Source organism: Macrobrachium nipponense, chromosome 49 (assembly GCF_015104395.2).
Source record: "Macrobrachium nipponense isolate FS-2020 chromosome 49, ASM1510439v2, whole genome shotgun sequence".
Lineage (NCBI taxonomy): Eukaryota > Metazoa > Arthropoda > Malacostraca > Decapoda > Palaemonidae > Macrobrachium > Macrobrachium nipponense.
The window spans coordinates 6,305,465-6,319,295 of record NC_087224.1 but is presented as its reverse complement, the minus strand read 5'-3'; the positions used below and the strand labels follow the sequence as shown (position 1 = coordinate 6,319,295).

At 39.1% G+C, this 13,831-nt stretch overlaps 1 protein-coding gene across 6 annotated transcripts in view; it reads right to left on the bottom strand.

Moving 5' to 3' along the window:
- Window positions 1–13,831, bottom strand: part of LOC135205295 (uncharacterized) — an 85,771-nt gene that overhangs the window by 69,531 nt on the left and 2,409 nt on the right. For all 6 annotated transcript variants that reach the window (XM_064235690.1, XM_064235687.1, XM_064235692.1 and 3 more), the window contains one exon: window positions 7,620–13,078. In XM_064235690.1, coding sequence (XP_064091760.1) covers window positions 7,620–12,733 — 5,114 coding nt within the window. In that variant the 5' untranslated portion in view covers window positions 12,734–13,078. Of the gene's footprint in view, window positions 1–7,619; window positions 13,079–13,831 lie in introns of those variants that run through there.

Here is a 13,831-nt window from a genome sequence, read left to right as displayed (position 1 = left end):
TCTGCGAAACTACTCACTACCGAATCCTTAACATTACTGTCTATGTCTTCAATCATAATAACAAACAGTATTGCAGCTAACACCGTACCGTTGTGGGACACCGGATATTACCTTGGTTTCATCCGATTTCTCATCGTTTGCAATAACTATCTGTTTTCTGTTGTGTAAAAATTCTTTTAACCATCTTCCTACTTTATCTCTACGATATTGTGTTTTCTAATTTTCTTTGCTAATATATTATGGTCTACTTTGTCAAAAGCTTTTGTTGCAAAGTCTAGATAAGAAACCACTTCTGTTTTCATTTCCGCTTTTCATATTTTTGAATATGTTCTCACGGTGGACTAACAGTTGGGTTTGTGTACTTTTTTCCGGGTACGAAACGTGTTTGTTCCCTATATTAAACAAATTAAGTTTTTTATTAAAATGTTTCATAATATTTTTCTTCATTACCCTTTCATACACTTTCATAATATGTGATGTTAGACTCACAGGCCTATAATTACTTGCCTCTAGTCTTGATCCACTTTTGAAAGTAGGGGTGATATATGCTAATTTGTGCTCATCATAAATCTTGCCTGTATCTACACTTTGTCTTAATAATATTGCAAGTGGCTTTGCGATAGAATGAACTACTTTCTTTAACAAAATAGCAGGACTCCATCAGGCCCTGCAGCAGCTCCATTTTTAATTTCATTAATTGCCTGCACAATATCAGCTTCATTAATTTCTATGTCAGCTAAATATTCACTATTTTCGTCCCTTACTTCTATATCATTATCTTCATTATCTATTCTAGGGGTGAATTCTCTCTTATATCGTTCTGCCAGTATGTTTGCAAAAAAATTTCCTTTTTTTCATTCGTTAATCTCCCTTCAATTCTTAGAGGGCCTATTTCTATTCTTCTTTTATTCATCTTCTTCGCATATGAGTATAATAGTTTGGGGTTTTGCTTGATATTTAATAGGGTTTTTTCTTCCAACCGTCCGTTTTTCAATTTTCTTTTTGATTGTATAATCTTTTGTTCTGCATTTTCTATCTACTTTTTAGTTCTATAACTTTTCATGCATTTTTTCTTTTGCAAGACCTTTTTTCCACTTTCTGATTTTCTGGAACAAGATCCTTCTGTCTCTTGGTATGCATGAATGATGTTTACTTTTCTTCTTCGGTATATATTTATCCACTATTTTCTCCAAATAATTTTATATAATATCTCCGTATTTACCCTTATGTCATCACTTACGAAAATGTTATCCCAATCTTTGTTTAATTCTTCATTTATTTCTGACCATTTTATATTTTTTACTGTAGAAGTTGTATTTTCCATATCCTTCCACTTTTTCATTTCTTGCTTATCTCTGTTTTCACTTGCTTTGGAATGAACTGTTAATTTCTATGACATTATGGTCTGAAAATACTCGCATTATAAACTATTATTTCTTTAACATAATTCATCTCGTTCACAAATACTAGGTCTAAAGTATTTTCCTTTCTTGTTGGCAGGTGATTTATTTGTTGAATGTTTGTATTCTAGTAGCATATCTAATAGCTTTTCAAATTGCCTCATATCTTCTGCACTACTATTACTCTCTTTTTTATATGTATAAGTACAACCACAATCTCCTATTCGTTCTTTCCATTCTACGAAAGGCAAAGTTGAAGTCACCAGATAGGAGAATAGTCCAGTCCTTGTGATTTCTACATATATCATCCAATTTTCAATTATTAAGTCAAATCTTTAGTATTAGGAGTCTATATATTACTGTTCATTAATTTTTCAGATTCAAATTCTACCGCTATTAGTTCACATTCTGAGTTACTATATTTCTCATATATTTTTTTCCCTTGTTTTTGTCTTTCCCATATATTGCGGTTCCCCTTGATTCCTATTTTTTCTATCTGATCTATAAGTTTGGAACCCTTTATTTGATCATCATTCCCAGTTCTCTTGGGAATACCAGTTTTCACTTATATTCATTTTATCTATTTTTCTTTTCAATTTGGGTTAGTTCTTCTAAGTACTCTATTTTTCTTTTTAAGTTACTCGTAACTAACCCTGCGCATTCATCACTATGATGGTTTGCGTGTTTTTCTTTTTCTCCTTCATTTAATATTGGTAGTAATAAGGATTTTCCCATGTCTCTTTCCTGTTCTGGTGATGTTGTTCTTTTTTCATTTCCAGAAATTCTGACATTAAAAAATCCAACTTTTCCATAATATTTGATCTCCTTCATCATAATTATTCATTTTGTGTCTGAATCTGCAATTTTCTCCGTTTCTGCAATATCCTCTTGCATAATAAATACAGTTACTATCTCTTGAGTAGAATTTCGGAGCTGATGCTTTGAAATTTTTTGCTGACACCTCTGCATATCTCATTGGTGGTTTGTTTTTTCTCTTTTACCTGATATTCTTGATTTCTCTCTTTATTTGTTTCTTTCTTATTTTGGATTTTATTACTTGGTTGGTTAATTATTTGATTATGATTCATGGCTACAGGGTGCATATATTTGCATTTTTTGTGCGAACTTATATCCTTTTCCCTTCTTTTAGGTTTTGCATATTTTGGATGCAGATCTCTGCAATCATCCCCATAGCCATCTAGGTATGCACATTAACCATATATTTCATAGTTGTGACATACCTTAGGATGTTTGTAGTAACATCTTTCTCCAAATCTGCAATTCCCTCTTTTCAAAAGGTTGCAGATTTTGTCTTTTCTTGTCTATTTTTTCCTCTTTCCCGTCATTGTGTAGATCTGGTAGAGCCTCTTAGGGATTTGCTTTTCTGTTGTCATATCGTAATTTATTTCTTCGTAGGTATGCTGCTTTATTGCCTCATATGTAGTATCAATGAGTATCTCTGCATCCACACCCCCTTTTATGCTTGTTCTTTTTGTTTTCCTTATTTGTTTCTGCCATTTAATTTTTGTTTACTTCTCTTCCATTTTCCTCTTCTTCTTCTTCTTCTTCTTCTTCTTCATCCTCAACTATTTGTACATTCAATCTTGATTTAATAACATTGTCTATCCATGATAGACATGTTGAACAAAAAATTCTTGTATCTTTTCTCAAATCTTGCATTACCTCAGCACACTGTGGATGGGTCGGAATGTTGCATGCAGCACATTTTCTGATTAGGTTTTGTGGATTGACTATGCTATACCAAACCTTACACAGTTTGCATGCTTTTGGCATTCTTTTTCCTAATGCATCAATTAGGATATTCACAAGATTCACCTTATTCATTTTCTTTGTCGGAATATGTTGGTTTATGTATATTTTCTTTATGAGTCTCTTGACCACTTGGATTTTATTTGGAACTTCTTCAATTATTTTCAATATGTTTTCATTAGATTTGTTCCAGTTTGAAGGATTATATCCTTCTAATATATCTATGAATGCTTTTGTATCTTTTTGGTTAGGACTGTTGCTGATTTCATAGATGAGAAATGCCAGTTCCCTTCCTGCTACCTCATCGTATTGCGAATCCGCCAAGCAAGCTAAATTACGCCATTTCTTCCCGCAGTTGGAACTTACTGCCATCTTGTTCTGATTTACAGTATTACACTTGATAAACTAACTTAGAAGACGCTTTATCCTACTATTTTCACTCTAATCTTATCACCGATAAACTTGTGATATCTGTTGATTAATCTGACTTCACGCGGGAACGTCTCACCAAGCAAGATGGCTACTACGAGAGAGAGAGAGAGAGAGAGAGAGAGAGGTGGGGGTTAAGGAGGGGACCCCTATAATACTGAAATTATTGTAGCAAATACAGATTTCTCAATACATAACAGAACGCGTTAAGGCTTACCAGCATATAATACTAAAACCAACCCAGGTGATGTTATGTAGGTAATATGGATTGGCAGAGAGAGAGAGAGAGAGAGAGAGAATAGTACAACTGTTCATAAATATACATTGAAACGAGGAAAAGTTACGAAACACCGCAACTAAAATATGTAAATGCAAATCCTATGCAAAATGATGCATATAATGAAAGAGAAGAAGAATATAGCCCTCCTCGGACGTTGAAATAACACAATCACTGATCCACATCCGGAACCACCCTAAACTTTGAACACCTCTCCATCGGCCCATAGCCGACCCCTCCAGTTAAATCCGCCCATAAAATCTAGAGATATTACACGGCCAGATATGAAACGAAATCAAACACCAGGTGAATCCAAAACCTCTGTCCTAATACGTTGATGGAGGTCATAGTACCTTCTTTAATTACTTTACAGACGGACATCAACGCAGGAAATCGAAACAGGAATGAGGCAACGCTATCATTAGTATCAATTAAGAGGTTATAAAATGAAAATATGCATGACACTGACATCTACAATTCCTTTGAAAAATGTGATAACATACGTAACAACTGCAGGTCGTTGATTATATATATAATACATATACATATAAAATTGATAAAGATGATGCAATCAGGTGCCTATGCGACTGTTAGTTACTTGTTCACGATCAATTTCAAAAATCTATGGCGAGATTTTTATGAGATTCTGTAGAATTAAGGACTACACACCAAAGACGATTTAGCCAACTTTGAGATGATTCCAGATTCAAATTCAAACTTTGAGGCTATTCCAGATTCAAATTCAAACTTTGAAATGATTCCAGATTCAAATTAAAACTTTGAGGTTATTCCAGATTCAAATTCAAACTTTGAGATGATTCCAGATTCAAATTCAAACTTGGGTATGATTCCAGATTCAAATTCAAACTTAGGTATGATTCCAGATTCAAATTAAAACTTTGAGGTTATTCCAGATTCAAATTCAAACTTTGAGATGATTCCAGATTCAAATTCAAACTTGGGGATGATTCCAGATGCAAATTCAAATTTTGAGGTTATTCCAGATTCATCTCTAAACTGGGTTAAGTTTTCAAGGTGATGAACAAAGCTTAGAAATAGATTTGTAGCGTTTTCTACTTAAGTGCGAATGCCTCACTTATTCTGATTTGTATTGCTTCTAACTTAATATATTTCCGTGCTTTCTATCTTATCTTCCCTGTTGGTATTAGTCTATTATTCTTGTGTCTCCGTTTAATATTTTATTTTTATTACACATGGATATTCCTCTCAATCTTCTGATATCACAGCCTTTTACACCATAGCAATAATTATTCCGTTATAGAACAAAAATACTCCTCTATAACTTGAGTTCATTATGACACCTACCACCCTTCCTTGCATGAAAGATATTTGCCACAGATAATGATATACGACATACTAAGTCAAAGGGTGGGAGGGGGGGGGGAAGGGGGGGGGGGGGGGGAGGGTTTATTACGGTATCCTAAAACACATTCCAAGAAACCTCTCGACCACATCTGGCCCTATCGCTTCCGTCCTCTTTCTCTCTTTCCCTCTACTTCTTCCACAATATGGAAAGCTTTCAAATCTCTTTCATTCCTCTGGGACGTCTCTCTCTCTCTCTCTCTCTCTCTCTCTCTCTCTCTCTCTCTCTCTCTCTCTCTCTCTCTCTCTCTCTCTCTCTCATCACATCGTTATCATTTCATCTCTCTGTCTTCCACGTTAGCACATTGTTTTGAAGAGTTATTCGTTTCTTAAGTATTCGTAAAACATTAAAATTGGGAGTCTCTCTCTCTCTCTCTCTCTCTCTCTCCGCAGTAACAGTATGACTTTCGTTTGGGTGTCCAGAACTTGAAAAAGAAGTTCATGTCTCTCTTTCTCATTGCACACCTTCAAACTCTCTCTCTCTCTCTCTCTCTCTCTCTCTCTCTCTCTCTCTCTCTCTGTTGAGAACTAAGAGTCCAGAAATGCTCCACCCACATTCCACGTCGTATGCCATTATACTGCCTGTATATAAAGACGAAGCATGCCATGGTAGAGTCGCTTGTGAATAATAATAATAATAATAATAATAATAATAATAATAATAATAATAATAATAATAATAATAATAATAATAATAATAACTTGATCAAACTGGGTCTTGTGGACTCACCACTGACATATTTAATGCATCAAAAAGGTTTAGTGGTTTCCTGCAAATTAGACGATACTGTTGTTTAAAATATTCACAAATACGGCACTGAAGGACAAACACGAAGGTCTCAAGTATCCCAGAGAGAGAGAGAGAGAGAGAGAGCAGGAGGAGAGAGAGAGAGAGAGAGAGAGAGAGAGAGAGGGGGGGGGGGGGGGTGACACCAACCTGCAAACTGTTAAATGGCCTACCCATGATTACTAAATAATTTCGCCCTAGGTGTGACACTTCGCGGGGAATATTATTAAATTGCACTTAAGTTTATCTCTTTATGACTTCCTTATGGGGGGAGGTTGGTTACTCATAGACAATTGCTATAGCGGCACATCAATTCAAGGTGCAAACTGCAGGTGTGTGTGTTGGTGTGTGTCTCAGTGACAGACAAGGGAAGGTTCTAGAGATGAAGGCTTGGTAATCTACAAAGGCGTATGAGATTCGGGAAGGACTACCGCTGAGACCTACCGAGTGTGTCAATGGTTAGCAATCGTAATGACGGCCATTCTTCAGTTCCTTGTCTACCATTCTCATCTCTGTTTCGACAAGTTCGTCTTGCTTTCAATTATGATAATCCCCTTTTTCCTCTAAAGGATTTAAAATGTACGTATTATGAAAACATATTCAGTTTTGACATTTAAATACAACTATTCGCATCTACTTAAAAAAAAAACACTCATAGTGGCATTAATATTCAAATGAAGAAATAAACCCACAGTTATGTATGGGTAGAAATGTATTCGCAAACAAATCTCTACAGTAGAGCTCTCGGGAATCTGTTAGACTCCCCCCAATTAAAATTGGGAATCGAGCCGATTCCAGAAAGCTCTGTATAGATTTATTCCTAAATTTATTTGTACCCATGCATGACTGTGGATTTGTTTCTGTTATTCTTAAGATATTATTACTATTTTCTGCTTGAAAGCATACAATATCTTATTACCTTCATTACAGATGGTATGTTCAATTTTGTTCGTCTGTTACTAATATTGCGCGTCATCACTCGTGAATAGATTTTAAAGATTTTACCTTTCAGTCCGTTATAGTCCAAGGAACACAGACTGTATTGTAGTGCAGCTCCGAGTGTCGTCTGAATACTTTTTTTTTTTTTTTAAGGCTTCTTATTTTATCTGAGACACAATCCAAAGAAAACAAATGCTTCTTCGACTAATCTCTCCTCGCCTGAGGTTTGCAAAGTTTGCAAACTTTTGTTATTCAAATTCTGGTTTATATTTTACGTAATTTCATTAACATACTCTACCATTATTTACCTTTATTATTATTATTATTATTATTATTATTATTATTATTCAGTAGGTGAAACCTATTCACATGGAACAAGTCCTCCACCACAGGGTCCACTGACTTGAAATACAATTTTCCAAAAAATAGGGTGTTCATTAGGAAGTAGTAACTGAAGATAATATGAAATACAGAAAGAAAGAAGAGATCACTTAGTAAAAAAAGAAAGAATAAAATAGCAAACTAAAACATAAAAATGCAAGTCATTTATTAATCCTCACAGGTAATAAATAGACAAATATAAATGCAAATCTTTAAGGAGCTTCACCTACAGAAAACTACCAAGTACAAATACCTGTCAAAAGACCTCCTAGGCGTCTTGGGCGAACTGGTGGCCAGGGGGCACTCGGCAGCGCCTTCAGAAGCAATTCTGTCGCATCTATTCTCGCACACGGACGCAGGACCCGGCTGCACGAGAGAAGATGCACGTGAATGCACGTGACCGCCGTGCACCGTGGCTGAAACGTCTTCCCCGAGGGAAGACGTCCGCAGATGCTGGGGCGGCGTTTTGACCTGATCATAGAAGTGGGAGGCTTCAGCAGCGTCAAAGCTGGACGACCCCACGAAGGGATCGTTGGCATAGGTCACTGTTGTGGTCCCTCTGTCGTCTACAGCAGGAACAGGTGGATTCTGAGGCCAGAACTTTCTGCGATCGAGTCGATCCTGACACTTCGGCGAGGACACGCACGACTGGGAGGCAGTGTGGCGTAAGGGCTTGTGGGTGAGAGGGGGACGAGTGACTGACATGTTGTGGGCATTGCACGATTCCAAGACGTCTGGACCAGATAAAGACCTGACCAATGCGGGGCGTCTCATCACATCAGGGGTCTGAGCGTCGGTGGGCCAGTTTGTCACGTGACAAGACGGGCTGACTTTGGTCATGGTCACCGATGCACTGACAGCCGTTCGCGTTTTGCCACTTTCTTCCAAGCTCTTCAGCGCCTGCAAGATCGAAACTCTCCACTCAGGTTCATCCGAGGACTCTTTGTTGATTTCTCTTAACACGTTGAAACGAGTCTCTTCCGCAGGGTGGTTGGCGTTCTCGTTTTCACTTTCGGATTCCGATATATAAAATTTCGGGGGTCTCTTTGGAGGGCTGGGACTAGAGCGCAGGTTGCCTTGGAAAGATGAATTGCTGAAGCCATGGCCGTGCAAAAAACCTCGACTAAATCTAGGGGACCTATGTAATGGCTGTTTGCCTTGGTAGCCAACATTCTGGGGAGGACTACTTCTTGATGGCTGATTGACGCACGGCCCGTCAAACGTAGCTATGAGCTTATGTACAGCACTTGGACGACAGGTATCACTGTCGTAACACCCAAATTTATTCTGCTTTGGAATATTTGGGCCACATTCTGGACACATACACCTTGCAATTTCTGTTATTTTAGTGTGATTTGATCCGCGAGGCGTAACGGAACTGGACAGAAATTTTTTAACACAGTCATAATTTTGATGTGAAGCGATAGCTCTACGTGGAACAGAGGAAAGTGTACTGGTTTTTGGCATTACATCATTGGGATAAATTTGTCCGTACATGGGATTATCTGCAAACATGTCTGGTACGTCAGCACTCCTGTCGCAACCACTCATTTCCACAGCTAAGTCTGACTGTGCTTTCGAGTGCCAGAATGAATGAGCAACAGGATCATCTTTCTCGTACAGTGGATGGCACAGACTGCCAATGTTGTCAGAAGCACTCCTCTGCAGAGGTGCATGGGGTCCAGGTGTAAACCAGGGTCTTGGGTAACCTTGGCATTTGTCGGACGCACCCGATGCGGCAGAATTACAACGTGCCTGATTTTCACCCCTGAAACGATCGCCGGAGGAAAAATCTTCACAGCTAGACGACGACCTCAAGTTCTCTTTGATCCGCTTGAGACGAAGCTTTTCCCAAAGGATCATCTGAAAGTCATCATCCAAGTACACTCCAGGAACCTTAGGCTGTTCTGCAATCTCCCTCATTGTGACGTAAGTATCACTGTTGTACTCTGTTTCCCTGGCTTTGTGAGATTTACAAAAGAGAGATTCGTGAATAGGATCTGATGGGGTACATAATGGTGCAGGGTCAGGGTCAGGCATAATTAAAACAGGATCAGACCCAACTCTTCTGTGTCTTGTCAGAGGAGTCCTCATACCCGCAGTGGGGTTCTTATTAGCAGCTGCTAAGCGTAGCCTCGCAGCTTCTGTAAATTCATATATCTTGGTCACTTCGCCAAATCGCACGTGGCGGGGAGGCTGCGATTTCATCATGTCATCTGCCTTCTCAGCTGTTTCCTGGTGGAGTACTTTCTCAGCACTGGGAAGAGTCGTACAGATATTCTCTTTCTTAGCTTCCAGTGCCATGAATTTTTCTCTTCCTTCTCTCACGACTTCCCTGCGAAAGCTCTCCAGCGATACCTTGCCTGTCTTTTCTTCCTTGATGTTTTCATCTTCACTGCCTTCCTCCAATGACAGTCTTCTATTTCTCTCTTCAAACATCTCAAGCCCTTTGTCCCTAATGGGTGGTTTCGTTAGATTTTCATTTTTATTTGCCGATAGAACTCTGCTTTTCATAGGTTGGTTGACTGCTGTTGAATGACAAATCTGCTCCTGAATCTTGCTGACCTGTAGGCTTTGTCCAACTTCACCGGTTCTTTGGTTTGGGTGTTTCATTATACCTTTCTTAGGAACGGGCTGCCTTCTATTGACTGTTCGGAGAGAGTTGCGTCGGAGAGTACCCCTCCTAATCGATCCTGTAGCTTTCTCCTTGCTCTCAGGCTTCAGTTGAACAGCATCTTTCCTCTTTGAGAGGTGGCTTAACTCATTTTCATTCAATAAACCATGCAATATATTCTGTCTTATAAAAGGACCTGGAGAACAACTTCTTACGTGACTCACAGGGTGACTGAGAACTTTAGAGTTGATGGAATATCTCCTGCTCCTCTTAGGCTTGGGCGGCGGAATTTTTGATCGCAATGGGCAATACCTTGGATTAGGGGGCTTCAGAGACATTTTAAAAGATGACTTGACTTTCTCTGCCTTTGGCAAGTCTGATTTAATAAGATTCTGGTTTGAGTTTCTCACAGAAAATTTATGGAATTGCTCGACAAATGCATTTCCAAATTTCTCACTGGCATCAATAGATGTTTTGGAATTTGGATTCATCTGGTTCAATGCAGAACTTTTAGATGAAGCACCTGCTGGAGTGAATGGATCATGTTTTGCCGCAAGACTTTTGGATACCTGAACAGAGGTTGTAGGTGGATTCAAATAAACAGGTTTGCTTGAAAAAACATCAGCGCTCAAATACTTTGAAGAAGGCTTACTCTCAATACGATGGTCGTCATAAAAAAGACATAAACGAGGGGGTTTCGGTGGTGGTAGATTGGACTTTGTAATTGATTGAGTTGAGATGGACATACAGTTTGACGATGTTGCACTAAAATCATGGATGAAAGGATTAAATGGACTGTGTGAAGTAGAAGCCTCCACAGATTTTGTTGTTGCTGTTTCCACAAGAGATGTAGGACAGCTTACAGTAGCAGAAACAGCATAATGTGCCTTGGGCTTATCAACACTAGATGACTTGACAGAAGTAGGAATGCTTGGCACACTGGACTCTAAACTGAATGATCTGGGCACTGGTGTAGGAACATTACCTTTTGTTACACCTCTCTCTTGTGCATTGGATCCAACAGGTACATTATACCTTGAGGGCGGTGGATGGCTGGAACCGCGGAAGTCACACAAGTTCTGTTTATACAAGTCGTTGGCACCTGGTTTGCAGTACCGAAAAACATTTTCTGACTGAGGCATCTCATTTTGTTGAGTGCTTTTTGACAAGCAACCTTGCATCACTTCAGCACTATTGTCTTTAGAAGCTTGAGTAAAATTATTGCCATGAGACTGCAGAAGTTGTAACCATGGGACTACACTTGTATTCGAAATCATCTTAGCTATGTAAGCTGGTTGCACTGAAGGTCCAGAAGGAAACAGATGAGAAGTTGAGTTTTTAGATAAATTGGCTCCAAAGTCATTCTTTGTTGAAAGAGAATGTGGTTGTTTATTTGAAACTTGTTCTGTAAACTGATTGGATTCCTTGTTCTGCATAGGGTAATTCTGAACTTGATTGGATTGTTTCACTTCATCTGTCTTTTCAGAATAAAGTGCTTGTTGCTTGAGCACAGCATGATGCTGCGGTTGACTGCCTTCTTTAATCCAACTGGGTCGAGTGCAATTTGAAGAATTTTGCTGAACAAACCGAGTAGGATATTGACTTGAAAAGGTTGTTAATGTATTTTGTTCCTGGCCAGGATAATCCTGCTGTTTCTGATCATTAAAAACTTCGCTAGAAATTTGACTTCGCAAAACTTTCTGAATAGGATAGACTTCTTCAGTCTGAGCTCCTAATTTTAGGTCTTTTCTTACAGGGTATATGTTTGACTGATCTTTCAAAATATTTTGGTTCTGTTGAACACACTGTTCACTATCAACTGCCTTCCCTATCTGATTCAACTGATGTGACGACAACTGCTGCTGCTCTGGTTCTGCAGCGCTGGCCAATGCACGTCTCTTCACCAGTGCTTGGTACAACTGCAACTTCTGTTGCTGGTGCAACTTCAACCTCTGCTGATATTCTTGCTGTCTTTGTTGATCATATAGCTGTGATGTCACAGCGGTTCCAGCACCGCGAATAATGTCTTGATACACGGGTTTAAGAGCCGCATCTGAATTCTCTGATTTTGTACTCTTTGGAAGCAGGGCAGGACGCTGACCACCAGAGGAAGCACCAAGTTTTGTCGACTTCAGACTTGACCGATCTACTGTCTTGTTGCCTGATTTTGATGAAGCTTTCCCTCCATCCAAGTCAGATCTTAAACTGGGTTTTGAAGATGGCAAAGGAGGATACCACACAGGTTTAAGAGCAACGGGTTTTGGTGCGCTTGGCTTCGTGACTGACTTTTCCTGAAAAGGAACAGATGGTCCAGAGCTGACTTGTGATGTGCCAACATAGAAGGTACTCAACTTATTAACTTCCCTGCTAACTGCACTGGTGCTGCTGGTAGGTACAGATGCATCTGGTTTCCCCTGAGTATCCACCTTGGAACCACTTTTGTCATCTGAAAACCTCTTCCAGAGCCACGATTTGATGTCTCTTCTATCTACGTAATCTCTCCATCTTGGCCCATCCCTCCCACCCTCTTTACCGTCGCCCACCCCGCGATGAAGCTGAGGATTATCTCCATCCCCTACAGACTTCCTCCTCCTACCCCCCCCTTCACCGCTGACCCATCCACCGGATTCATCTCCGTCGCCCTCGCTTCTCTTGCTCCGCATGGGGCCATCCTCGGCTTCGGAGACACACTGCCTTCCACTGCGAGTCATGGTTCCTCCACTCGCACCTCCGCCCTTCAAAATGTCCATCATATTTGCTGGTCTTGTAATTCTGTATTAAGTAATGGCACCTCAAAGTTATTCCTCCATGCCCTAGGGGGAGAGGGTCGGGAAAGAGTCACATATCATAAGCGTGAGCTTGAGTTTTTGCATCTACTGTACTAGTACCTTTCCGTTGGTATAATAATTAGTTTTTCAAGGTCTACACTTGCGCCCTGCAGGGCACATTTTTAATGTAAGGTTTTCACTGGAATTCATTTCAAAAGCCAAGCAAAACTTCAAACCCTTTAAATAACAAAGTATATTCACTGGTTAAAAAAAATATAACACCTCAATAACAATAATGTCTTGTGACAGTGGATATAGCATTCTCTTCATCTGAAAATTGATAAAACTAAATCTTCATATATATACAAACACACTCTTTCTTTTAGCGTATAGTTAAAGTATAAATTAACAAACGAGACGTGGAAACACCTGAGTGATGATGTGGAAATATGTTTTAGGTTGCAGCCTCATGTAATACCTCATTTATTTCCTGTTGGAGTGTTCAGATGACTCCAGTGTTCCTTAAGTAGTGATTCATAATGCTATTAATTGATTAAATTAGTTACACCGAGGCTATTCTTCCTATCTCTCTCTCTCGTCATCTACGTATCTATCTACCTACCTACCTATCCAAATATACTATACTTATAAATGTTTGTTTGTGTGTGTGTGTGTGTGATCAAAGTGAAACAAGGATAAATGAAACAGACATTAAGAATAAGTAAATAAACACATACACACACGTGTGTGTACTCTGTACTGTGTATATATGTGCGTGTTACACTGGTAAAAATGAAAACTTTAAAAAATAGATAGATAAAAATTTATTAAAATGCAAGGAGAATTTTTATAGTAGATTATTTTTGGGTCGAAACCAAGGTGGAGAAAGGTATTAGGCTAGAAGAGACGTGTTAAGAATTCTCTCTCTCTCTCTCTCTCTCTCTCTCTCTCTCTCTCTCTCTCTCTCTCTCTCTCTCTCTCTCTCTCAGCTCTCAGGATGGCGATAATCTCATGCACCCTACTGTATAAATGCAGCAATTCCAGCTGACCCCACTTGACCCCCAAGAACAAATTCTGGATACG